Source organism: Astyanax mexicanus, chromosome 25 (assembly GCF_023375975.1).
Source record: "Astyanax mexicanus isolate ESR-SI-001 chromosome 25, AstMex3_surface, whole genome shotgun sequence".
Classification (NCBI taxonomy): Eukaryota; Metazoa; Chordata; class Actinopteri; order Characiformes; family Acestrorhamphidae; genus Astyanax; species Astyanax mexicanus.
In genome coordinates this window covers 22595603-22622593 of record NC_064432.1, presented here as the reverse complement: position 1 = coordinate 22622593, position 26991 = coordinate 22595603, and the positions used below count along the sequence as shown (strand labels likewise).

Here is a 26991-nt window from a genome sequence, read left to right as displayed (position 1 = left end):
TTTACAAGAGAGTAAATAAAGAGGTAAAGTGAGAGAAAATAAGATGAATATTAAGATTTAGAAAGAAATTGAGAGAGAAAAAATAAAGAAAGAGAGGAAATGAGATTTAAAAAAATGTTAAAAAGAAAAGAACGAGTGAAATCGAAAGACAATGAGATAAAGAGAGAAAACAGTGGGTAGATAAGATGGAAAGTTTGTTCTGTGTTATATTGCATTGTATCTAGTGCACACAATTAAATTATTTTTTATAGAAATGACATTTACATTGGCCATTGATGATTTGGGGCTTGAGAAAGCATTTCACACAATGTTACATTTGGACAGATTCCAATCTTTCTAGGCTCTGTGTCTTACAGTCTTCTCTTACCCTCAGTGTGTAGTCTTTCCCCCTAGGTTACCTTCTCTTGTGTGTTCACCTGTAGTACTGTATATATAATAAGGTACATCTTGGTACATCACAAGTTTGAGAGAGATAAAATAAGAGATAGAGAGAGATAGACAGGGAAAGAGAAAGAAAGAGAGAGAGAGAGACAGACAGAGAGAGAGAGAGAAAATCCCCATGTTACACCCCCCCCAGCTCTACCCACCACCACCTAAACCCGCCCTTATGTGTCCGGCTGTTGCGCGAGAGCTCTCTTTCCTTTACTCTCACCCACACTCTCTCTCTCACTCTATCTTTTTTTTTCTCTCTCTCTCTCTCTCACTCTCTCACTCTCCCCAACACACATACAAATCCACACACTCCTCCACAGCTGTTCTTCCACAGAGGCAGAACCATGAAGGTGCAGAGCGCACCCACCACCAGGACCCTCACCTCCTAAACATTACACACACACACACACACATTTTGCCATGGCCGTGCTTCACACCAGCAGCACCAACCTCACGCGCAACTTCACCAACCAGTTCGTGCAGCCCCCGTGGCGTGTGGCACTCTGGTCGGTGGCGTACAGCTCCATCCTGGCCGTGGCCGTGTTCGGGAACCTGGTGGTGATGTGGATCATCCTGGCACACAAGAGGATGCGCACCGTCACCAACTACTTCCTGCTGAACCTGGCCTTCTCCGACGCGTCCATGGCCGCCTTCAACACGCTGGTGAACTTCGTGTACGCCACGCACGGGGACTGGTACTTCGGAGAGGCGTACTGCAAGTTCCACAACTTCTTCCCCGTCACCTCCGTGTTCGCCAGCATCTACTCCATGACTGCTATAGCCGTGGACAGGTGAGGTTCCTATACCTGCTGATCTTTTTGTCTGATTGGTTGTTTGTTCAGACTGAAGGCAAATCAGATTTGTTTCTCAAAATCTCAAAAATTTGTTTGGACAGCACAAATTCTTTGGACCCACAGACTTCTTTGTCACATTGTGAGTCACGCAAAAGATATGTTAAAATATGATCTGAGCCCACAAATCCATCTGATTAGAATAGCACTGCTGAGTTCAATTCATGATTACAATAGCACTACTGAGGTAAATTAATGATTGAAATAGCTCTGCCATAGTAAATTCATGATTAGAATAGCACTATCGAGGTAAATTAACGATTGAAATAGCACTGCTATTGTGCTCCTCTGGGATATAAAAATGTTTGTAGTTTTAAATTGTCTTTTTATTGATCATTTCAGTTGCTGAATATGTTTTTCATCCCTGCTTATTATGCCTTTTTTTGTTAAAAACAGCTGCACTGCTTTTCTGTCATTTATATTTTTACACCTCAAGCTTTAGCATTTTATTTTAGACCAAGAGGATCCAACACGAGAAGAAGATACTCTGACATATACTGTATATATAAAGAATACAGGTTCTGCAGGGACTTTTCTGTACACCTTTGCCCCCATGCTACCTTTATAATACAGCTTCAGAAACTGTTTCTGTGATGTAGGGTGATGTTACCTGAGGACACTTCAGGAGGCTCACACCAACTCTGAGAACAAGATTAAAATAACAAACCTGTGTTTCAAGTGTGTGCAAATTAAAGAGCTTCCACTGGACTTTAAAATAGTTAAACATTTAACACCTTGCCATAATTCCTTTTTTAACTCTCATTTGTATTTCTTTAACTCCCAAAATTGTTTCACTAAGATTAAAAAGAGTTAAAAAATGAATAAGAAAAAGTTTAGTCAATTGATAGGACTATTTATTATTGGATTATCGTTTTTGGGAGGTTAGCTTGTGTTTTCGGTAACTATTACAGCATTTTTCAATTGCATGGTAACTTTTTCTTAGTGCATTTCCAACACTTTATCACCATTTACAGTACAGAAGATGGTAACGTGCTCTTATAGCCTACAAGGTGTTGGATGGACAAACACCCGTTAAATAAAACTTAATGCAATACCCAATGGAAGGTAGCCCTGGTGGGCAAGACTACACACTGATGGTAAGTTAGGATCTGGGGGACACGCCCATTTTGCAAATAATGAGTTTAACTAGGCGGAGTTGAATTCTCTGTGAAGTTGGGCGGCATTTATTGGGTTCATTGGAATTAACACTGAAATATTAAATTTTAAATTTACATTTTGAGAGTGAAAATAATCTCTCAGCTATTTAACTATGACATTTTAACTCTCCTGTTTTTTGCTGTGGAGGACACCATTAGGAACCTCTACAACTCCATGCTGAGATGTCTAGCATGTTGTGAAACACATTATACAACAGCCATTACAAATGTCCAAGAGTTTCTTATATCAGTCCACGTTTTTCTAAATCATTTATTGTTCCTGGTAACACCTTGTCTTTCATTCTGGGTGCAATTATATTTGCAGTTCTTTCTTTGATGAGTGTGAGCGACTGAGATTTAAAAAAAAAATTTTTTCCATTAATGAAATTCATTAAAAGTTCACACTTTATACAAAGAGAATAAAAAATGAAGTTAAAATGTTTACTTATGATGTTTCCTCACGCAGGAACCTTATCTCCTCTCCAAAGACAAGCCGTAAACATGGCAGAGCGTATAATATTCCTTTTCATCTCACTTTGAAGTCTAAGAACACGACTTTTCATTTCCTATTGCTCAGCTCTGATCGCCCAGAGCCAGGCCTCTCCTTCAGAACCGCACAATCTGAGGATCACACCGACTCATAAAGCAGATAAACATGATATTCTGCCTTATTATTATTATTAATATTAATATTAATATTACACCAGCATCACCGCCGCCGCTGCTGTCTACTGCTCTGCATCCGCCACCTTTATCAATCAACTGTAATATATATTACACTGCCAGGGAAACTCACTCAACCTGTCACTATCCACTTTGTCACTGTCCACCCTGTCACTGTCCACCCTGTCACTGTCCACCCTGTCACTGTCCACCCTGTCACTGTCCACTCTATTACTGTACTCCTTGTGACTGTCCAACCTGTCACGGTCAAACCTGTCACTGTCCAACCTGTCACGGTCAAACCTGTCACTTTCCATCCTGTCACTGTCCACACTGTCACTATACATCCTGTCAATATCCACTCAATTACTGTACTCCTTGTGACTGTCCAACCTGTCACTGTCCAATCTGTCACGGTCAAACCTGTCAATGTCCAACCTGTCACTGTCTACTCTGTCATGGTCAAACCTGTCACTGTCCAACCTGTCACGGTCAAACCTGTCACTGTCTACTCTGTCACTGTCCATCCTGTCAATGTCCACTCTGTCACTGCTCCACCTGTCACTGTCCATTTTGTCATTGTTCACCCTGTTACTTTGCATCCTGTCACTGAACACTCTGTCACTCTCCACACTGTCACTGGTCAACCTGTTATTGTTTAACCTCTCACTGTCCAACCTGTCACTCTCCACCAGGTCATTTTCTACACTGTTACTGTCCACCCTGTCACTGTCCACTATGTCACTGTCCACCCTGTCATTAATTACCATATCATTGTCTACTCTCTCATTGTCCATTATTTTATTTATTGTTGACCCTTCCATTGTCCATCTTCTTCATTGTCGGATGCAAATAAAAATATAAAGTGATTAATTTGGAAAAATATGACGTGGCCACGTGTTGCATTAGTTGTTTTCGATCTTCTTTATTACTTAATTTCTCTTTGAAATGGTAAAATTCTTTGTGATTCTGCAGGCACTGTATCATCATGACGGTTCTGATGTCATTATCCACATATCTCTCTCTCTCTCTCTCTCTCTTTCTCTCTCTCTCTGTATCTCTGCATAGGTACATGGCCATCATCCACCCGCTGAAGCCCCGGCTCTCAGCCACCGCCACTAAAGTGGTGATTGTGTGTATCTGGTGCTTGGCGGTGGTTCTGGCCTTCCCGCTCTGCTTCTACTCCACCACCAGAACCCTGCCTCAGAGAACCATCTGCTACGTCGCCTGGCCAAGATCAGCCCAGGATTCGTTTATGTGAGAGTCTTAATAACGTTACCCTCCCTTTACTGTGTTAATGGCGCATGCTCGATTAACATATCTGATTTCCATGATTCTGAATGAGTTTATAATCATTTAGTCAATCAATCAATTAATCAATCAATCAATCAATTAACCAATCAACCAATCAAGCATTCAGCCTGTAATTTCACTCTAGTAACATTGGAAGTATCCCATATTTTGAGTGTGCAAATCATTTTATTAAAAACATATTCAATATTTCTGGTTTTGATGTTTTTGTGCTTTTGCAACTAATTAAACAAATAGAAATGAACAAAACAACAGAGCATAAATACAACCCAAATAAGAGATAAAAAGGTAGAATCTAAAAGTAAATGAGAAAAAATTGAACATTCTGAACCATTCCTCTATACAATTGCAGTTGGTCATTTAATTATTATGATCACGGTTATGACATCATCAAGAGAGATGAATTTAAAATATCAACTTTTACATCAAACAACTCTTTCAAACCAGGTAAAAATAAGAAAGTGTTATTTTTCGACGTTTTACTGAATGGTGTCCGACAGACACTGGGAACATTGGGAACCTTCAGTAGTAGTTTTGGGAACATCAGCCGCCGTTGATATACTGGTGGGTGAATCATGATATAATAGATAAAGACTCTGGAACTCAAAGAGGTCGGAGATACCTTGCTCCAGGCTGGCTTTGATCTCACCTCTCATTATCTTCTTTGCCCATCTGCTGATTACTTTGATCCTATTTTCTGCTTTCTTTGAGATCGAAATGGCTTTTTTCCTGGATTTTGCTGCAGACACAGGTTGCATCACTATTTTTTCAATCTCCTTTAGTTTTATAAATTATTAAAGTAACTACTTTTATAAAAAAAATATCAGGCTACTTAAATGTATCCAAGAATTTCCTGTGAATTTCCTGTCCAACAGGTACCAGTTTCACTAATATCGTCCACTCTGTCACTGTCCACCCTGTAATTTTCCATAATGTCACTGCTAACCTTTCACTGTGCACACAAAGACTGTCCAACCTGTAATTGTCCATCATGTCACTGTCCACCCTGTCACAGTCCACCCTTTTATTGTCCATCCTATAATTTTCCATCATGTCTCTGCCCCCTGTTACTGTCCACACTGTAATTTTTCATTACGTCACTGTCCACCCTTTCACTGTCCATCACTGTCCACCCTGTAATTTTCTATCACGTCACTGTCCACCCTGTAATTTTCCATCATGTCACTGTCCACCCTGTAATTTTTCATCATGTCACTGTCCACCCTGTAATTTTCCATCATGTCACTGTCCACCCTGTAATTTTCCATCATGTCACTGTCCACCCTGTAATTTTTCATCATGTCACTGTCCACCCTGTAATTTTTCATCATGTCACTGTCCACCCTGTCATAGTCCACCCTGTAATTTTCCATCACGTCACTGTCCACCCTGTCACTGTCCACCCTGTAATTTTCTATTATGTCACTTTCTACCCTGTCACTGTCCACACTGTAATTTTCCATAATGTCAATGTCCAACCAGTCACTAAGCACCCTGTCACTGCCTGCCCTGGACCTGACCAACTTGTCACTTTCCAACTTGTCATTGTCCACCCTGTCACTGTCCAAATAACCACTGTCCAACTTGTCACATTCTACCCTTCCACTGTCCAACTTGTAATTGTCCAGCCTTTCATTGTCAACCCCATCTCAATGTCCACTCTGTCACTGTCCAACCTGTCATTGTCCACTCTGCATCTCTTGCAACACTTTTCCAGTCTTCTTCACTTTTATAGTCTTACTTTTCCTTCAGTACTTGTAACTTTTTTGGTAATTCTTCAGGTACCACATCATCGTGACAGTGCTGGTGTACGTGCTGCCCCTGGTGGTGATGGGAATCACCTACACCATAGTGGGGGTGACACTGTGGGCGAGTGGAATCCCCGGAGACTCATCAGACAACTACCACGGGCAGCTACGTGCCAAGAGGAAGGTAGGCACTTCTGCTGAACTCAAGCAGTACTGGAGCTCCTAGACTGGGTCTAATGGACTGGGCTGAACCGCCGGGTAGATAAATGGCCTGATAGAACTGAAAATGTCCCACTTCAACACTTAGCAGCTGAGTTAATGGTCTTGGGTTGATGCTGCACTTCTGAGTCATTCTGAGCGGGAAGAATTATAGATTTTTTCAACAGTCGTTTAAAGGGCAGTTTCAAAACCCCAAATCAGACGTGATTGCAACAGAACAGAAACGTTTTTTTTAAATATTATTTGTATTTTCCATACTGGCAAAACTCTTCTCATTTGCCACGGTATCTCTACTGTTTCTAATCCTAGCTGTGAGGGAGTGAACTTATGAATGAGGTGAAGAATAAACAACAAATCAGTCAGTTTATGAAGCGTGAGAGGAGAACTCAGTCCTGTTTTGGCTCACAGCGTGAAAATCTCACTAAAATATTACTGCTGTCTGCTTTCCCACAGATTAAGGTCATAACTTCCAGTACATTCCTCATGCCAGCTGTGAGCTTACAACACACACACACACACACACACACACAGCTCCTCCATATCTAATATTACTCCCGGACGCAGCAGATCATTTCGCCTCTCCCGTTCGTCTCCGTTCATCATCCAGCGCTATTGTTTCTGATTCTGAGATTACAGGGGGATTGTGGGGGATTACAGAAATTGTCAAGTCACCCATTTACAACCCATACCTTCTGACGTGGCCCACGGAGGGCTCTGATTGGTTGGCCGGTGTTGTGGAGGCTTGTAAGATCAATAAAGCTCTGTGTTTACACTCGTGAGTGCTGGAGATCAACAGGAGGGAGCTGATTTGTCAGACAGTGGTGTGACATCATGTGAAATCCACAGGGATCTGTCAACAGAGCATCAGAATATCTGACCTTTACGTGACCCTGAGTCTGTGCTGAAGGTGTGCTGTGTTATTTATGACATACTAAATGCTTAGTATATTTTAGTTATTATATATTTAATTATTGTTCAGTATCAATTAATCATTATTGATTGCCTAATAATATTCAATACACAATAATTCAGTACCTACTGATACTATTAATAATAATTATTCAGCATCTACTAATTATCAGGTGCCTTATAACTATTTAATATTCAAGTAGCACTTCACTAAAATTGTTTAGTATATAATATTTTTTATAAACAGTAATTATTCAGTAATTCAATGAATTTAGTACCTAGTAATTATTTATTTATTAATTAATAATGAATAAGTAGTAATTATTCAATTCCTGCTGATTATTTACTATGGAGTATTATTCAGTAACAATTAATTTAGTACATAGTAATTGTTCAGTATCTACTAATTATCCTAAAGTAATAATTAAAGTGAATAAACTAATTTAATACACAGTAATTGTTCATTATCTACTAATTATCCTAAAGTAGTATGTAATGAGTAAAAACTAATTTAATACATGGTAATTATAAGTAATAATTAATGAGTATTAACTAATTTAGTACATAGTAATTATTCAGTATCTACTAAATATCCCCAAGCAGTAATTAAAGAGTATAAATTAATTAACTACCTAGTAATTATTCAGTTCCTACTAATTATTTACTACGGAGTATTATTCAGTTACAATTAATTTAGTACATAGTAATTGTTCAGTATCTACTAATTATCCCCAAGTAATAATGAATGAGTATTAACTAATTTAGTACATAGTAATTATTCAGTATCTACTAAATATCCCCAAGCAGTAATTAAAGAGTATAAATTAATTGAGTACATAGAAATTATTAAGTATCTTATTATTTTTCAATAGTAGTAACTAATGAGTATAAACTAATTTACTGTAGAGTAATTATTCAGTTTCTCCTTATTTTCCCAAAGTAATAACTAATGAGTATAAACTAATTTAGAACATAGTAGTTATTTAATATTTACTAATTATTCAGCACCTTCCTATATTTAATTAATTTGTCATTTTTCAGCACAATTAGTTCATATTTAAGTTTTCAGTATCTAATGTTATTTATCCTGTGCCTCTTAATATTCATGCATTTGTAGTTATTCAGTACCAAGTAATGATTTCCTTAGTAATTATTTAGGATGTACTATTTTGTTAAATAGTTAATTATACAGTCACAGAGCTACATTACTCTAGTTTTATTATAATGGAGACTGCAGTCAGGTGGAGAGAATGTGGAGTCTGGGATGGGATGTGGAACCTGATAATAGAGGGTGTTGTGAGGTATTTTAATAAGCATATTTTAATAAGCATACGTCAGAACTCAGTAAACCTCACTGTGATTCCATCTTATCAGATCATCAGATCATCACCAAATAATATTAAAAACATTATTGCGTCTCATAAATAAAAAACAGCATGAAAGCTGAGTGAAGATTTGCTAGTTGATGCCCTCTTGTGTTCAGCTGTAATATTTATGATTTTAATATAGTGGAAGGAACAGGTGAATATTCTCCTTCTAACAGACTCTTTTAGCAATAAAGGCCTAATTACAGCAAAATAAAGCTCAGCAAATCACTCATATGATCTGTATTATATGGTAAAAAGCTACAGAGGGCTACAGAGCTGTAGAGAGTCGAGTTAAATGTTTAATTTTACTTGTTTAAATCCTGTAAATCAGCTCTGCCTGTGTATCTTTTAGTTTAAGCCTCTTCTCCTGAGAGTGTAATCATATTATCTGTTTAATATGTGACTAGACTGTGTGTCTGTGAGGTAAAAAATCACATGAGCTGCACTGTAATGAATAATCTGGACTCTACTTCTGTAAGATTATAGTTTTTAGACTTTGCCTGGTTTTGTAGGGAGCGGGGAAAAGTGTGGAGGCGGTTCACTTACTGAAACGTCTTGATTTAGATCCAGTAGCTGTAGATCCACATTCCAGTCAGCTTTGCTATCGTTACTTCAGAACAGATATGATCAAGGAAACAGATCTGAAAGCAAGTAGAGTAAATTCCATTCAACTCCACTTTCTTAACATACAGATCAGTCAAAGTACTTATACACTGCAAACACAGTCAAAATGTGTACAAATGAAGATGTCACTGAATGTCACTGTCCAATAAAAAGCAAGTATCTACATTTTTGTTGATTTTTAGTTTACTACATAATTCAATTATAAAAACTCCCCTTTACACTGTGTCAAAATGTACTGATAAATAGTCTAATAAAAATTCTTCAAAATTACGTGAATTAAATTTTTACATTGACTTCCACTGAAAGATAAAGAATGTTTTATCTCTCTTCTGTAAGCTACTGTTTTATAGTTCTATGTTTTTCATTGGACAGCGATGCTATGCTTATATTAAGCAAATTAAACAAAAGTTTTCTTAGCAAGATTTCTAAAAATAAGCTATCTCAAATATCTGAAAGTCTCAAAATGAGCGAAGTATGACATAAATGAAGCAAAATCACTATTTTTTGGGCTTAAATTTGGACAAAACGGTCAGAAGGATCAAGAATCAATGATTATTTGGAGTACAGATTCTAAGTAAGACTGACTATGATTATTCCCAAAATAAGCAAAAAGACAAAACCTGAAATTACATCATTTCACTTTCAAAAAAACAGTTGCACAGAGAAGGAAATGTCAGGATTGCAGTACTATTTCGGAAATAAGATTAAAAAAAATATCAGAAACAATGAATGAATAAATATTTAGATTGATATGGGCTGATATGAGCTTCACATACAGACGTAGTGCGTGTGTAACTCGTGGCATGGATTAAACGCATCAAGAAAACTCTTGAGATAACTGCAGTATGTGGATGAGCATTGTCCTGTTGTGATAGTGTACATTGTTCCTGTAATGCAATGGATGCAGGGCTTCAATAAGTTAACATTTGGCTGTAAAAGTAGAACATTGGGCCGTGCAAACAGTCATCCCCACCAAAATAAAAGCCCAGGCATGACCAACGAATCCAACGTTGGCTTAGTGTCACACATTGTCACGCATCCAGAAGGCTTGGTGTCATAATGTGGGGTAAAATGTTGGTGCAGTTGGGTATGTTTGGGGTTCCAGCCTGGAAGCCCCCATTGTAATACGACCAACTACTGTAGCACAGTTCCTTCCTGACAAGTCAAGGAACTGACCTGCCTTAAACCCCGTATCAGACTATCCAAACTGGTCCCAAATCAGCAGGAAAAAAAAACAGCCACCTCCTTACCCGCCACATCCACCTCCGCTTTCCCCCACCTGCTGAGGACACTGCGTCATCTCTAACCTTTCTGGGCTTTGTGTAGCTGTCAATCCCAAAGCTAAAGTGAGCTTCAGTTGACCCCTCTTTCTCATTAAATGATGGTGGGATCACCGTACCGCTCTGGTGCGTGGCGCCTCATTAAAAAGCCTGTTGTAAATGAATACGGTCTTCAGATATGACAGACAAGGTCCTATTGTCTTTGTTCTCCGCAGTGTTAGCTCTTTGTTTTAAATGTGTGAAATTCAGGGTGGCCTTTAAGGGGCTGTAGAGAAATATGAAGGAACAGAATTAGGCTGGGTTGGATCAACAAGCATGAGGACGCATGGGTGGCTTTTGAAAAATGTAAGCCCATTAGGTAAAAGCCTTAACATTTAGAGAGAATAGAGGGATAATACCAAGCAAAAGACAACAATCTAACACAAAAGGAAGGTCAAGAAAAGGTCTGAAGAAAGGCTGTGTCCTAATTGTGTGTTACATATTAATACAATAAAGTATACACTATATACTAATCTTAATAGTGCACGTTGTGTAGGTTAGTACCTACCTATTCTTCTGCTAACAGGAAGTGATGAAGTATTGATGTGCAGCCATTTAAAAACCAACCAGTTTTTAGTTTGTATTGTGAATATTTAAGCATACTCAATTTTTACACTTTTATCTATACTACATATACAGCTCTGGAAAAAAATGAAAAGACCACTTCAGTTTCTGAATCTGTTTATCTGATTTTACTATTTATAGGTTTATGTTTGAGTTAAAAGAACATTGTTGTTTTATTCAATAAACTACGGACAACATTTCTCCCAAATTCCAAATTAAAATATTGTCACTTAGAGCATTTATTTTGCAGAAAATAAGAAATGGCTGAGATAACAAAAAAGATGCAGAGCTTTCAGACCTCAAATAATGCAAAGAAAGCAAGTTTCAAGAGTTCAGAAATCAATATTTGGTGGAAAAACCCTGGTTTTTAATCACAGTTTTCAGGCATCTTGGCATCATGTTCTCCTCCACCAGTCTTACACACTGCTTTTGGATAACTTTATGCCTTTACTCCTGGTGCAAAAATTCAAGCAGTTCAGCTTGAAGGTTTGATGGCTTGTGATCATCCATCTTCCTCTTGATTATCTTCCAGAGGTTTTCTAATTGGTCAAATCAAAGAAACTTTGATTATTTTTTCCAGAGATTAGCTATAGGGATCTGAAATATAAAAAAGACTGTGATGGCCAGATGACTGGAATTGCTTAATTATCTTTTTTTCCCAGCCGCTGCTGTTCTGATTAGAAATAAATAATGTACTAGCCCCAGCTCCAAAATCAAAGCAATAGGGCTTCCTGGAGCCCAATCAGATGCCCATCCTGAAGCACATGACTCCTCTTGGGCTCATTCTAGTGTCATCACTGTGTAATTTCCCCTTCACAGAAGAACGGCAGCATGTGTCCGAGTGCTGGGAAAGATCCGAACAAACTGGTTTGATCACTCTAGAGCTCTCAAACTGAAAGTTTCCTGTTAACAGAAGAACCCTGATGCCCTCTGATACACATTCTCTTCAGTTCTGTGGTTTGCATAAAAATATCATGCAAAACCTGCATATCAACTAGAGCTTATGTTTTTCTTCTTCTCTCTCTTTTCGCAGGTGGTAAAGATGATGATTGTGGTAGTGGTGACGTTTGCTCTGTGCTGGCTGCCTTTTCACGTCTACTTCATTGTGACTGGTCTAAATAAGCACTTAAACAAGCTGAAGTCCATCCAGCAGGTTTACCTCACTGTGCTCTGGCTGGCCATGAGTTCCACCATGTACAACCCAATCATCTACTGCTGCCTTAATAGCAGGTAACATACACAGAGAGAGCAAAAGATATAAAAACACACACAAAATATAAAAAAGTGATTAGAATATCAGAGTGAAAGGATGGACTGTACAATTAAAGCCTTTAGTTTAGACTCTGTAGGAGCCTCTATTCTGGATACAGGATGATATAGGGCTTGCCCTGTCCTGATGCGATATTTATTGCCAATCAACCATTTTTAGGACCTGTATAGCAGACAATGATCTCTCACCAAGAGGTACACTACCCAAAAGTAGGCCAAAAGAGCCATTTTGCAGGGTTGCAGGGAGAGCACTTTAAAACTTTTATTTGGGAAGACCCAGTGTCAGTCTATGCAGTCCACACCTTTAATCAATTTTATTTTACCTAATTTTAAATGTTAGTCATTTTTAAAGAGGAAAAATGAGATGAATAACTTTTTTACTCAATTTACTCAAGAATTCAGTTTCATAATGGGAATAGAAAAAATAAATGATAGATAAAAAGACTATGATTTTTAAAAATAAAAATCCTCCACCAGACACAATTACCCAAAATGCCTATATAAGCAATAATCGAGCCTGTTTTTGTTTTCCAGGTTCAGAGCAGGCTTCAAAAGAGCCTTCCGCTGGTGTCCTTTCATCCGCGTATCGAGCTATGATGAGCTGGAGCTGCGCACCACCCGCCTCCATCCCCGCAACCAGAGCAGCATGTGCACGCTGTCCCGGGTCGACACCAGCGTCGAAGGAGACGACCCCCGCCAGAGCCACCGGAAGAGCACCAAGTCTCAGCACCAAACCGAGGTCAACGGAGCTAAAGAGAACCCACCACCCACCACCAAAAACGGCCATTACAGCGAACCCAACTTCGCCTCCGAGCAGTTGAACTGAGGGACCAGGGGAGATACCGTAACTTCTCCCATTGGTTGGCCTGGTCTTTGGGTCCAGGGTGCGGGAAACCAACATCTAATGTAGATACTGTTTCACAACATTCCAGCTAGCAGAGAAAGTTATAAGAATGTTTAGCAATGTTTTGAAAAGGTTCCAGGAAGGTAACGCAAACATTTTTGTCCATTACACATTTTGTACAGAGGCCTAGTTTGCATTAAAGCCTATTATCTGTCATCCTTTTTTTAATTTTGTTGTACAGCTGAAAAACTTTACTTTCCCACAATAGACAATAACAGTCTATTGTTGTGTTAAGAAAGAAAGGCTTCTCAATATGAAATATTGCAAAGAAACTTAAAATATCTTACCATGCACCAAATAACTGTTAACTACTCCCTTCAGAGTGCAGCACATGGCCCTTACATGGCTAGAAAAAGGAGTGGGAGGCCCCGATGCACAACTGTGCAAGAAGATTTTTTTATTACGTATGTTGTTGTTTTTTTTTCTTAGCAATTCTGTCACTCTGACTCTCATTTAAAAGCTTGTGAGGCGTTGTTTGTCTTAAACAGCACATGCTAAAATTCTAATACCTGATAACAAGACTATAATCAAAGTAGGCCTTGGTACAAAACAAACATTTAGTTTTTTAATGCAAACACTGTCCTTCTTTAAAAATCATCTGATACAAGTAAATAAATTGTAATGGACATAAATATTTGTGAATTTCATGAAAATGAGCTTTTCTTTGAAAAAATAAGGAAATTTGCAAGAGATCATAACTTTTAAGCACTACTATACATGAAAAAAATACAGTATATATATATATGTAAATTCTAGGATACATTCCCATTAAAACCTGAGGTCATGGATAAATATCATTATCATTGTTAAATCTATAAATGTCAGTGGGTCATTGTGCAAAAAGCAGTATATAGACATATTTTTGTCCAACATTTATATCTGATCCTGAGTCAGACATGATGAATGTATTAGAACACAAAGGCATATCAATATACAGTATGATCATAATTTATTATATGTATTAAATGCATGCTGTGACGTATTTATGAACATGTATGTACGATGTATGTATGTACAGATGTCGTTCAGTATGACGTTTTTTTTTTATATGTGCTTTAAACAGAGAATATATAATGTAACTAAATATACACTGTACAGTGTCCAAAAGTAGCATTGGGCATGGTGGCTCTAGACCTCTTATTCTATTGGCGATGCTTTTCTGTGGGATTGTGTTCACAACTGAACCAAGGGACCCATGAAAGTCTGTGACTGTATCAATATGAAGGGCTTTCTGCACTTTTGGACATATATGTGTATATTCTTTATATGAAAATATACTGTATAACTGTATACTGTATACTGTTTTTCTCCTGCTGTTCTGCCCTTTTAGACTATTTTAGACCACAGTGTAGCGAGTGCTGCGAAAGGATTGAGGGAAAGCGAAAGTGAAAGTATGCTACTATAGGTCGTTAATGCAGGAGTATCGTCATTATTATCAGAGAGGTTTTCTTTAAGAGATTCAGCTCAATAATCACTAGAGTGTGAACTGCGCCATGGATAAAGGTAAGACCCAAACTAATATATATATTTAAGTTATCTGATTTAAGTCACTGCTGATCAGATTAACTGTTGAGCTGTGTCGTGTCGTTCAAGTGGTTTGTTTAGTGTAGATAAAGGACGTGCCCAGACCGCGTTAGGTCAAAATCTATATTAAATCTTCATTTCTGAACGTTATTAACAGTGATATCAGTCTTTATCCTATTAATACAGCATTTATAAATAAGATCGCAGGTAATATGATCATTAGAAATGAACGCAGCGAAGGTAAGAGTCTAAAGTACAGTCACACCGTCATATTTTCCATTTTTGGCTAATATCTGAGTAAAATAAAGGGAGTAAAGATTGTGATATAACCCTGTAACAGATACAAACCCTCATAATTTTTATATTATGTACAGAAATATGATACATAATTCATATATCCAGTAAACCTCAGTAAAGTTTAGGCTCTAGCTATTGAATGGACAGTGATAGCCAGCAGATTATAGTCATATAATCACTACAGTACGTACAAACAGAGAGAGAGAGAGAGTCATATGGGATCTGTCTCATTCTGTTTTATATATTATATTATTTTATATATATTTTAAACTCAATAGCATTTCAGCTGCATTAAACTAAGACTAAAACAGATGAGTATGAAACACCTAGGTCTCAGCAAATACACTGACGCCCTTTATATTTTGGATACAATGCCAGATCTGTTGGATATTTAATTTAAATTTAACGTGAAATCTTATTAAAAGTGTTACACTTGGTTCTTGTCAGGAAACTCAGACGAACTTATCTTGTGAAACAGAGGCCGGTTTCATCCTAATGTTTATGACATTCTTCGGGAAAGTTCTTGAAATGGTTCGGATTGAGTGTCATTTTTTTTCTTTACTTATTTGAGTAGTTCTTCTTATAGTATGGATTAGAACATTACTCAAATATTCACTATTCACTGTATACCTGTAACTCTACCTCTTCACAACTTTACAACTGATGCTCTCAAACACTTTATTAAGAGGCAAGAAATTCAAGTAATTAACTCTTGATGAGTTCAGCACAGCTGTTAACTGAACGCCTCATGAAGCTGGTTTGTTTAACATTTTTTACTAAATAATTCCATATGTTTTTCTTCGTAGCTTGAATGACTTTAGTATTAACCTACAATGCAGAACTTTTATATATATATATATATATATATATATATTTTTTTTTTTTTATTCAATATATATATATATTTTTTTATTCAACAGACAAGGACATACAGTAAGAGGAAAAACTGCAACTTTACAGAAGCAGCAATTTAAACAGTAATCTACTTTTTGGCATGGTTCCATCAGTTAATACCGCAATGCTAATAACAAAACGCTAATACATAATCTTTTTTATCAGCAACTCAGTAAAATGATTCATGTGTTAAAAATGATGTTTCCAGATTTAATTGCATGCATTAAATGTGATAAATAAATAAAAGATTGTGTAGATCCTGCATGCTTGCAAGTTGCCAAAGCCAGTGTCCCAGCTGGAACCATAAATGCTTCATTGACAAAATATCTGGCAACCGGGCAGGCCGTGGACCTTGCTGTGTGTGGGAGAGCATGATCCTGCCAGTTGGTTGCCATTAGAGGCAACACATTTTGCACATTTTGGGTCCTAGCATACTAGATTTCTAGTTTAGTCTCTCACCATGAGGTACACTACTCAAAGTAGCCTCTGAGAGACTGTTTATAGGGCAGCAGGGAAAGCAATCTGTAATCTCTTAAACTTCATCATCAACTTCATAAATTAATAGGGGTGAATACTACACTGCTTACACTGCTGTTGGTTGTTAAAGAACCCCCTGAGTAAATAAATAGAGCATCGTAACTTTTTTAATTTTAATATTTTTACTAAAACACAGTCACAAATATGTACAGCAGAGGCAGTTTAGGCCCAAAACCAGAGTTGTTTGCTTGTCTGGGGTTGCAGTGCATTTATCTGGTCTCATCATGTGATGCTAAACTCAGCTGGACGCATGTGATCAGGAAATAAAACATCCTGTGCTACAGGAAGCATGATCTTTTATTCTTTGTTTTCAGCTCTTCTGGTAAAGATGGTTGGGAGGTGGCTGTTTCTGCCTCTGCTCCTCAGTCATGTGTCTGCTCGTGAGTATAGCTCTTTACCATGCACTTTCACTTTCCATGTCCCTTCACTAAGAGCAAACCCTTAGAAAAAAAGAGGAAGACTAAATAAGGGTCCTATTTTAGTGATCTATATGTGAGCCATCAACCGTGTACCATGCAGCTTGATTTAGGGCATGTCAGTGTATCTTTGCTATCGTAACATCGGGAAAAGTACACCATTTTCAGCTTGAAATGCATGTAAAAGGCAAAACATTTTCAAGGATTGAACCATAACTTAAAGAGGAAATTGTCCTTTATAAATTCATATTTTTTTATATATATATTAGGTGATTCTGAGGGGAATGGTTATGAAGTTATGATAAAGTAAGGACAGTGCATGATTTTAACTGTGTGAGAGGGATTGCTTGAAGCTGGGCTTGATCTAACAACCTTGTCAGTGCTGGGGAAATCCTCTACCCCTTAAGAAAGGGAAGAAGGGGAAAAAGGCGGGAAAAGCAAACAAAGGAAATTCCACATTGTGCAGCTCAAACAAGGGAAATACTGTAAGCAGTCTTTGTTTAAAAAAAAAATAATTCTAAACCCTCTGTTACCAGTCACTCCTCTACAAAGGTGTGACCGGATTGTTCTGCTTTCTATGGTCCTGGTTTGCACTAATCACCTCTTGGAATTCTGGGATTTGGAGTTCCCTTGAGTGACAGGGCATTTTTGTCTTTACCCCCTTATGGCAGCTGGAAGCACAGGCCCTCCTTTACACAAAGGAACATTTTTAAACAGATATTCCTAGTGTCCACAATCATTTAAAGCATATAGTGCAGGGGTCAGCAATAGGCGTAAAACATCTGGCCTGTGAGGTTGTTTGAACTACAATGAACGATAATAAAAAAAAAATGAAATAAAATGCTTCTCTGGAGAGCTTTAGTTTACATTCCTCCTCTGTCTCTCTTTGTTGAGCTCGGTGTGACTTTAGTTTCCACCCGTTCTTGGGCTCCCTATCTTCTTATGAAGGCGTATTTCCTCAGCCGTGTCCCAATTTACTAGCCGGAGCAGCGGTAGTGTATTGAACCGCGACCCTGATGACACAGGTTCGACCCCACATGAGGAGTGGTGTGTTTAATTAATTAATTTTTTCCTTTTTTCTTGGGTTGACCTGCTTTTTGAGATCAACTGTTCTGCAATTGGGTTCAACAACCCTCTGGGCTGGAGAGCTACTAGTCTATAGCGAAACAGAATTTTTAAATATATAAATATCTGATCTTTGCTGATGTTCATGATCAGTGTGTTGTTTCTACAGAGTCGTTCTCTGTGGTGGTTCCTCTAACTCCAGTCTCAGGTCTGCTTGGAGGCTCGGTGACTCTGCCCTGTGCTCTCTCAGACAATCTGGATGCAAGAAAGTTAGAGGTGCGCTGGTACCGTCCCTCCATGTACAGCAGTCCGGCTCTACTCTACCTAAACGAGAAGCTGGATCTCTCTGTAGCAGATATAAAGTACCGGGGCAGAGTGTCCCTGCCAGGACCGCTGGAGAAAGGGGACGTATCTCTGAAACTGGACGACCTCAGACCCTCAGATATAGGAACGTACATGTGCCATGTTAGCAGTGACAGGTGGTACGAGAAGAGCAACATGTCTCTTACAATACAAGGTAAAGTAGAGCAGTAAATACATCTAAAGAGCTCTGAATTGGGTTGAAATAGCATCAGTGCTAACATCATTCTCTCTTTTCTAGCTGTGGGCTCCAGTCCCATCCTCTCCATGCTCGATGCAGGAGGAGGAAAGGTGAATGTTTCTTGTCAGTCACATGGTTGGCTACCAAAACCATCGCTCACCTGGAGAGACAGTGACGGGAGCAGCCTGAATCCTCCCAATAAACACACATCCACAAAAGGTAGCCCGGCTTTAAGACTAAGTGTCCTATTTTAGTGATCTATATCTATAGGCAAGCCATCAACCGTGCACCATGCAGTTGATTTAGAGCATGTCGGTGTGTCTTTGCTATCATAACGACAGGAAAAGTACACCATTCTTGGCTCGAAATGCATAAAAGGCTGTACTAATGTTCTAATTCTCCTAATTAATCATGGTGTTGTGGGCATAATGTAAAATAAACCAATCAGTTTGTCACTTGAAACTGTTCTTCTACCCCTGTTGGATGGAGCATCACAGTGCTGTTAGCCAATCAGAGGCGATGCATTCGTATGTCATGAATATTCATGACAAGAGCTGAAATCCTGTCGTTCTTCCCCGCCCACTCCTCCACCGAACTAAAACAGCCTGAAACATAAACGGCTCACAGAGCATTGATTCATACTAGAGAACACCACAAAATTAAGGAAAAAAACACTTTTTTACTTTTTTCATTTAGCCTTTAACATGAACAATAAACTTAATTAATATTAATGAATCAACATAATACTTTTCATGCTCTGTATGTTTTATCAACTATGACATCTATGATTCATCTCTATTTGTTTTCTCTCTTCTCCTCTTTCAGTTTCTGAGGGGTTGTTCAGTGTGAGCTCCTGGAGGCTCTTCACTTCCTCTGAGTCCAGTTGGGTCTCCTGCTCTGTGGCTTTGCCTGATTCTGTTGGGATGATAAGAGAAAGCAGATTGACGCCACATCTTCCAACAGGTGACCGTACATTCATATAAAGACATTTACAGCTTATTAATCGATGTAGTAATGCTCTGAAATCCTGCTCAAGAAAGTTGAGTTTGTCTCAATTAATGCCAAAACCAAACTGATCAGAATGAACTTTTATATAATATTAGCTGAAAATGGATACAAGCATCAGTACTAAACAATCAGATTAGGCATCGGATTGTCTGCGTAAGTGTAAAAACACTTTTCTAGAAGATTCAGACTTTCAGACCAATTACAACAAGTTGAGGCAAACTGTTAGACTGTTAAACAATAAAAGAAGAAAAGAACTGACTTCTATTCAGGTGCACGATTAAACTGGTGATTTCTGTATCTATTGTAACTGTAGATTAACCTTTATTTATAAACAGGCATTAAAAAGGAATAAAAGGTCAATCTGTTCTACTCATTTAGATGCATTATTTAAGAGCATTCAAATGGAGTCTAATTCTGACAGTTTTAAGGAGAATAAAATGACTCAACCACAGTGATGCTTTACAGTAACAGTTTAGATTAATATATATGTATATCAGTGTGCAGCAAGATACATCTCTATTTTGACCAATGAGCACAGAGGATGCTGGAAGACACTTTTTAAACCAGTGGTTCTTAAACCAGTGAGTACAACTCTGAAGTTGTAGTCAACAAGATACAATAAAAAATGTACCACTTGAACTAATAGAGGCTAGGAAGCTAACAGGAACAAGATAAAGTAACCCTAAACTTTACAGAACTGTTTTTTTTTTTTTTAAACCAAAGTCTTGGCAGAGTGACGGCACATGAAAAGTTTAATACTGCAAAAAGAGCTGAACAGAAGTGTGGATTATATAGGGAGAGCTAACGAACAGGAAACGAGGTTAAGGTGTTAGTACTCAGGGGAGGCGGAGCGTTGAGTGTTCACTGCGGGGGCAGTAGTGAGGAAAGGCTGGTTGGTGAGTGGAATGTGAGACATTATATCTGTAAACATATATGGGCTTTACCTCTGTGCATCTGTGTTTGTGTGTGTTTGTGTGTGTGTGTAGGAACATGGAAAGGAGCCTTCATTGGAACTCTCATCCTCTTGCTGCTGTTCATCATTGGAGTTGGAGTGTATTTTGTGGTACTAAAAAAAGGTGTGTATTATTTTTGCTCAAAGTTGGAAATATGGATATGGATTCAGGCAGATCTATAATCTCAGGTCATTATTTCCAATCTGTTTAAATAATCAGAAAGTTTACAGATCTGGACAGAAGGGGACAAAAAATCCAAACATGACAAAGAAGAAGAAAAAAAGTATGGCGGCTGCTGCCCAATTGCATGTTTACACATTTTATAGTATTTTATATACTATATACTGTATAATATTATAATAGTGTGTGCTTGGCAGGTTATTACTCTAAATATTAAAGTACTAACTCAATAAATAACGTACAGATTTAAATATACTTAACTTTAACAATTTGATATAAAATTATATATATACATAATACAATACAATTCTGATTTGATTCAATTTTTGATTTGATTCAAATTTTTGATTTGATTCATTTCTATTTATTCATTTAATATGTTTCACAGCTTTTGTTCAGATTTGAAATGGATTTTCTAATTAATGTAATTGTGCAAAAAAAACAACCATTACTAAAACTATTATACAATTACATTAATGTTTAATATTATTCAATGTGTCTTTAACAAAAACTTTAGTGCACACGTAATGTAAACACACTCGGCTGTGAATCTTACAATTAAAAATATTTATTTTATTTTATTCTGCATGTAAGTGATGCTGCATTTAAGGTGGAATGGAAAACCGGGGAAAAATGCTAGCTTGTTTGCTATGTAAATGCAAAATACTAATAATGAGGCACATCTTGTTTAACTACTCTAGCAGCCTCTAGTAATAATAGCATCTCTAAAACTACAGCATGTTTTTGATCTGCTGGTCTCTGGCAGCAGCTGCTGTCTGCTCTGTAAATGTCCACACACAAGAAAAATGGGCTAATTTCAAAGATTGATCTTGGGTTAATATGAAGAAGTATCAGATAATTTATGTTAAAATGGATTGAATTATTGTGACGTGCCTTATCTATGTCTCTGTGTTTAAGGTCGGATTGGATCTGAAAGAAAGAAGACAGAAGGTGGAGAAGGTATGAAGTAAAATCCACATTTTTAAAAAACATACTGATACATAATTAATAATCCACCAAGATTAATATTATTCTGCATATTAAACAGCAGGAACTCTGTCTCTGTTTATCAGAAGCTGCAGCACAGATGAAGCCACTACTGAAACATGAACAGACTAATCCTCCACAGTCTGTGTTCACAGGTTAATCAAACTGCTCTTCATTTATACACTAGAATCTTTAATCTCAGGAAATGGATGGATAGATTTTTTCCATCCTTGGAGTGTTTATAGAGACAGTTGAGGCCTAAGTGGAAGCTCAAGATCAGTGCTACAGTTAGTGTTCTCCTGCAAGCGTGTTCAGCTGTATAATGATCTTACAAGAGACTCCTGAAGACAGAGCTCTTCAAAGAGCACTTACTCTCCTAACACCTCTAACACACTAACTACTTCTAACTTCATTTCCTTCTTCCCCTCCTTCACTTCTCTATCCCTTTATTTCCCTTTATCTTAATTCCTATTGCTTTGTACTTGACTATTGTAAGTCGCTTTGGACAAAAGCGTCTGCCAAATGTAATGTAATGTAATGTAATGTAATGTAATGTAATGTAATGTACATTTGTAGCACCTTCTGCATTATTAAGTAGTTTTACCCTCCCAGTGCTGCTAGAACTGTGTGATGGGATGCCAGTGAGTGGAAATGAGAAATTACTAAATTGGGATTGAATTTTTTATGGGAGGTGTGATTTTGAAACTTGGTGGTTGCTAAGGTGTTGCTAATTATATGCTCTGCTACTGCAAGTTTAGGGGATGATGTTTTAAGTGGTTGCTATAGTTTTGATACATGGTCTGAAAGGTGGTATTTCTGTCTAGAGTGATGCTGAAGGGCTGCTATGGTATTAGTAAATTAGCATAGATAACTGTAAATTTAAGTAGATTGATAACTATGGTGTGGTATATGTGGTGGTGGTGGGTATAGTATGGTATTCCAAGTAGTTTTCAAGGTATAATACTAATAATAATGAATCAAAATCAATGAGAGAAAAACTGCTTCCATATTAAACAGCAGTATCTCTGTATCTCTATCAGAAACTCAGATAGTGATTGAAGTGGAGGAACAGCAGCCGCTTCAACCTCAGACTGAAGATACTCCTCACCAGCCTACAGAGTCTACAGGTTGGATAAATCTCTCTATTTTATACAACGTGTGTTCATTTAGATTAATCATTTTTTAACTGAGTAACTGGTTTAATAGTGTATCTTTTATCAACATTGTGTTTGTAGGAGGAAATAATGATCAAGATCCTCAAAGAAACCAGACCTCACCACCTCCTGCAGGTCAGTCTGGGTTAGAGGGGGTTCAGGGTGGTGCAGCTGTGTGCAGAGTGTTTGAGTGTATTTAGGTGGTTTCTTCTATATAGTTCACTTAATTAATTAATATATATGTGTGTATTCTCTACACTGTGTTTATAGGAAGAGATCAGGATCAGAATGCTGAAGCAAACCACAATTCATCACCACCTGCAGGTAATTATGAGTCAGTAGGGGCTCCAGAGTGATGCAGATATCCAATTATTGAAGTGTTGCTGTATGCTATAATATATTATTCTATTTAATTCAGTTCTCTTCTATACTCAGATAGAATTCACTTTATTAATCAACATCTGTCTGTCTTTTCTTTACACTGTGTTTTTAGGAGGAAATAATGACCAAGATCATCAACTAAATATGAACTCTGCACCACCTGCAGGTAAAAGTGTGTTAGAACAGAATAAATATCTCAAAAAAAAAACTTTATTCAAATTAAAATATTTGTTAGAAAGTGCATTTCAGTAAATAAACATTTCCTAAAAAATAAAGAGTGAAATTAAATTTAATCACTGAAAAATTAAACATAAGAGAAAGAAACCTCTAAATATCTCTAGAACTCAACTCATACAGTTTCTGAATCAGTTTCTCTGATTTTGCTATTTATTGGTTTATGTTTGAGTAAAATGAACATTGTTGTTTTATTCTATAAACTACAGACAACATTTCTCCCAAATTCCACATAAAAAAATATTTTCATTTAGAGCATTTATTTGCAGAAAAATGTCAGTGTAAAATCTGTATAAAAATCACTGTAAAAATCTTTCTGTACTAGTGCTGCATTACTGAAGTGTACAAGAAAACAAGAAATCATTATTTTATTGCAGGCAATGTTGCAAGTTTCTCTAAGAGATATAAAGATCCTTGCACATCCTGTTAAAAGAAGTCATGTTAGTTATTTTACAGTGGGAAAGACTGTAACTTATTTTTTTACAAACTGTCTCTGTTGCTATATTGCTATTTATATGTTGCTTTTAATGTTCAAATTGAAATAATAAATACATTAGGCTACATGAGCTTTCTGCTTGTTTTAAACATAAATACATGCATGCTGTCCATCTCATTATTCCACAAATCCATGCGATGTCTGCAATTAAATTTGTCTTTTTTTAATGTTCAAGCACATGGATTTTCTGGTTGCTAGATAATTATATAAGGGAAAAACTCAAACAAACAGTTTGAATATTTGTTATACAGCATATACTATAGCATATTCTTCATTCTCCACCATGTTGTATTTAGTATGAATGTTGTAATAATTAATGTGAATCTGCTCTGTGTTTGTAGCTGAGTGGAAGCAGGTGAAAAGGTTTAAAGGTAAGAAATGAATCTTCAGGTTTAATAAAGCTCTACTATAATCAGAGTAATATAATAAAATATTCTTATCTGTTTCTGCAGTGAACATCACCATAGACTCAGCAGAAACTCCGAAGTTCTTCAGAACATCACACGGAGGAACAAGAGTGCACTGCACTCAACCTAAAGAGAATCATGAAGAAGAGGAGCGTAAAATCTTCACTCTGTGTGAAGAGAAGTTCAGCTCTGGTCAGCAGTACTTTGAGCTGAAGGTGAAGGAGAATTATAATCAGAAGAAGATCTCCTGGTATGTCGGGGTGGCGACTGATGAGGCTGAGAGAATTCACAGGATCCCATTTACACCACAGAACGGATTCTGGGTTCTCTGTTACGAGGAGGGAAAAGGAGTTTATATCAGAGAGTCACCAAAAATTCCAACACCATTGTCACATATCAGTGATGATCTCAGTGTTATAGGAGTGTTTTTAGACTGTGATAATCACACTCTGTCCTTCTATAATACTGAAACACAATCACACATCTACACTTTCACCAGTGTAACATTCAGAACATCACTGCGTCCTCTGATCAGCCCTGGAATACGAGACAAAACACCTGTACACATCTGTTAAAGATCAGTGATTCCATTTTAGCATCTGAACACAGAAAGATAAAGCTAATCTCTACTGGTAGTTCACAACCCAGAGAATCACACTCCAGCTCTAAAGCTATAGCAGGAAATGTAATGTGTCTTCATACATATACACTTGAACAGTGGAGCAGAAAGTTTTAGCACCATTTGCTCAAGGGCTCCAACAATGGCAGCATAGAGATCTTGGCTATGGAACCCACAATCAATAATCCAGTGCTTTAAACACTGAGCCACCACTGGCCCTGTGACCAAAACTTACCTATTATTTGCACGAACAGTAATGTTAGCTACTGCCACTTGATAATATATTGATAAAGATTCTTTAAACACTGCAAGTCACTAATAATTCATTTTAATACAGGCAGATTCATAGAGTTATAGCGCTTTCTAACCATGTATGTTGAGCATTGAAGATATCAGTAAGTGCCAGGAGCCAATGAGGACCTTTATATGTATTTCCACTGATCCAAAGTCTATATAGGCAAGTCTATCCACTCTGCAGCCACGCAAAACCAGCACCTACACGAGTGCATCTCAAAAAATTACAATATTATTGAAAAGTTACTTTTTTCACTAATAAAGTTAAAAATGTGAAACTCATATTAAATACAGGGGTTGGACAGTGAAACTAAAACACCTGGTTTTAGACCACAATAATTGATTGTCCTGATGGACAGTTCTGGTGGAAACAGGAGAGTTGAGGTGCACATTGAATTCTGCCATGATTTGATCAGCCGTGGTTTTATGTTTTTTTGGATACAATCCGGGTTAGCACCCGAACATCCCTTTCAGACAGCTTCCTCTTACAGCGTCCACAGTTAATCCTGTTGGATGTGGTTGGTCCTTCTTGGTGGTATCTCGCTGACATTACCCTGGATACCGTGGCTCTTGATGCATCACAAAGACTTGCTGTCTTGGTCACAGATGCTTCAGCAAGACGTGCACCAACAATTTGTCCTCTTTTGAACTCTGGTATGTCACTCATAATTATGTGTGCATTGTAATATTTTGAGCAAAACTGTGCTCTTACCCTGATAATTGAACCTTTACACTCTGCTCTTACTGGTGCAATAATGTGCAATTAATGAAGATTGATCACCAGGCTGCTCCAATTTAGCCATGAAACCTCCCACACTAAAATGATGACAGGTGTTTCAGTTTCATTGTCCAACCCCTGTAGATTACAACCAATGAAAACTCAGTAGTTCAGTGTCTTGGAGATTTAGAATATTATATAAGACCAACTGAATCTTTTGGCAGTGTGCCAAGTCCTGCTGGAAAATGAAATCTGCATCTCAATAAAAGTTTGACTGCAGCCTAGATTTTGGAACACAGCTCAAGTCCCCTCACACCCTTAAAAATAATGTTCTACAAAAGATTTTGTGACTGATGCTACAGAAGAACCACAGTTGGTTCCATAAAGATCAGCCTCACTCATAAAGTACCATTTGTCACACCTTTATGTTTCTGAGCAGGATCATTCTACCATCAGCCACTGATGTAGTAATAGCAGTTTTTGGTGAGGGAAATGTGAGGAATCACCTAATTCTTTAAACTAATATCCTTCTGTACATTTAATAGTTTTATACATTCATAGATTTCTTTTTTTGTGCTTTAGACTGACACTATCTTCATTGTTGCCATGTAATAGACATATGATTTAATGGAGACCTGCTGCACAAAACACTGAGCTAAATTCTGATCTTTTATATAAGAAATGAACGGTTGGTGTGTGTATTAGCATGGCCGATTGTGTAATGTTGGAAGCCATTAACTACGTTTTTCATCAATTGATTTTTCTCTTAATTGTCCCTGTAAATAAAGAAAATGCTATGTCAGAGAGCAGATGCTGGGGACAATACCATCATATGTAGGATTTGTCCAAAGAATTTACTAATACAGGGTGACCACACATCCTTAAAAAGTCTTAAATTGATCATTAATGTCTTACTGTGTAGATTGTAAATACAAATTCTGTTTTTATT

At 37.5% G+C, this 26991-nt stretch overlaps 2 protein-coding genes across 3 annotated transcripts; both read left to right on the top strand.

Annotated features, from left to right (window-relative positions):
- The first annotated feature begins 675 nt into the window (after positions 1-675).
- Positions 676-14621, top strand: tacr3l (tachykinin receptor 3-like). 2 transcript variants are annotated; one of them, XM_007232743.4, is made up of 5 exons: positions 676-1223; positions 4172-4360; positions 6196-6346; positions 12198-12394; positions 12968-14621. In XM_007232743.4, exons 1-5 carry the CDS (start codon positions 853-855, stop codon positions 13257-13259), a joined length of 1200 nt encoding a protein of 399 aa, XP_007232805.3. In that variant the 5' UTR covers positions 676-852; the 3' UTR covers positions 13260-14621. The 2 variants fall into 2 exon arrangements, with proteins under 2 accessions (XP_007232805.3, XP_022524011.2); XM_022668290.2 differs by lacking the exon at positions 12968-14621 and having other exon boundaries at positions 12198-12398.
- On the top strand, positions 14618-26356 carry LOC103021752 (butyrophilin subfamily 2 member A2). The gene is made up of 14 exons (XM_049472540.1): positions 14618-14840; positions 16904-16969; positions 18240-18587; positions 18672-18830; positions 19437-19574; positions 20606-20695; positions 21671-21712; positions 21826-21894; positions 22780-22866; positions 22975-23028; positions 23164-23217; positions 23387-23440; positions 24346-24375; positions 24457-26356. The coding sequence occupies exons 1-14, from the start codon at positions 14831-14833 to the stop codon at positions 24984-24986; spliced, it is 1731 nt and encodes a 576-aa protein (XP_049328497.1). The 5' UTR covers positions 14618-14830; the 3' UTR covers positions 24987-26356.
- The last annotated feature ends 635 nt before the right edge of the window (positions 26357-26991 follow it).

Excerpts from the sequence above, each read along its gene's own strand:
- tacr3l (XM_007232743.4), top strand. The coding sequence starts at position 853 with ATGGCCGTGCTTCACACCAGCAGCACCAACCTCACGCGCAACTTCACC. Across the intron at positions 4,361-6,195 it reads TCAGCCCAGGATTCGTTTAT|GTACCACATCATCGTGACAG; the intron begins GTGAGAGTCTTA and ends GTAATTCTTCAG. Across the intron at positions 6,347-12,197 it reads AGCTACGTGCCAAGAGGAAG|GTGGTAAAGATGATGATTGT; the intron begins GTAGGCACTTCT and ends CTCTTTTCGCAG.
- LOC103021752 (XM_049472540.1), top strand. Across the intron at positions 18,588-18,671 it reads CATGTCTCTTACAATACAAG|CTGTGGGCTCCAGTCCCATC; the intron begins GTAAAGTAGAGC and ends TCTCTTTTCTAG. Across the intron at positions 22,867-22,974 it reads CCAGCCTACAGAGTCTACAG|GAGGAAATAATGATCAAGAT; the intron begins GTTGGATAAATC and ends TTGTGTTTGTAG.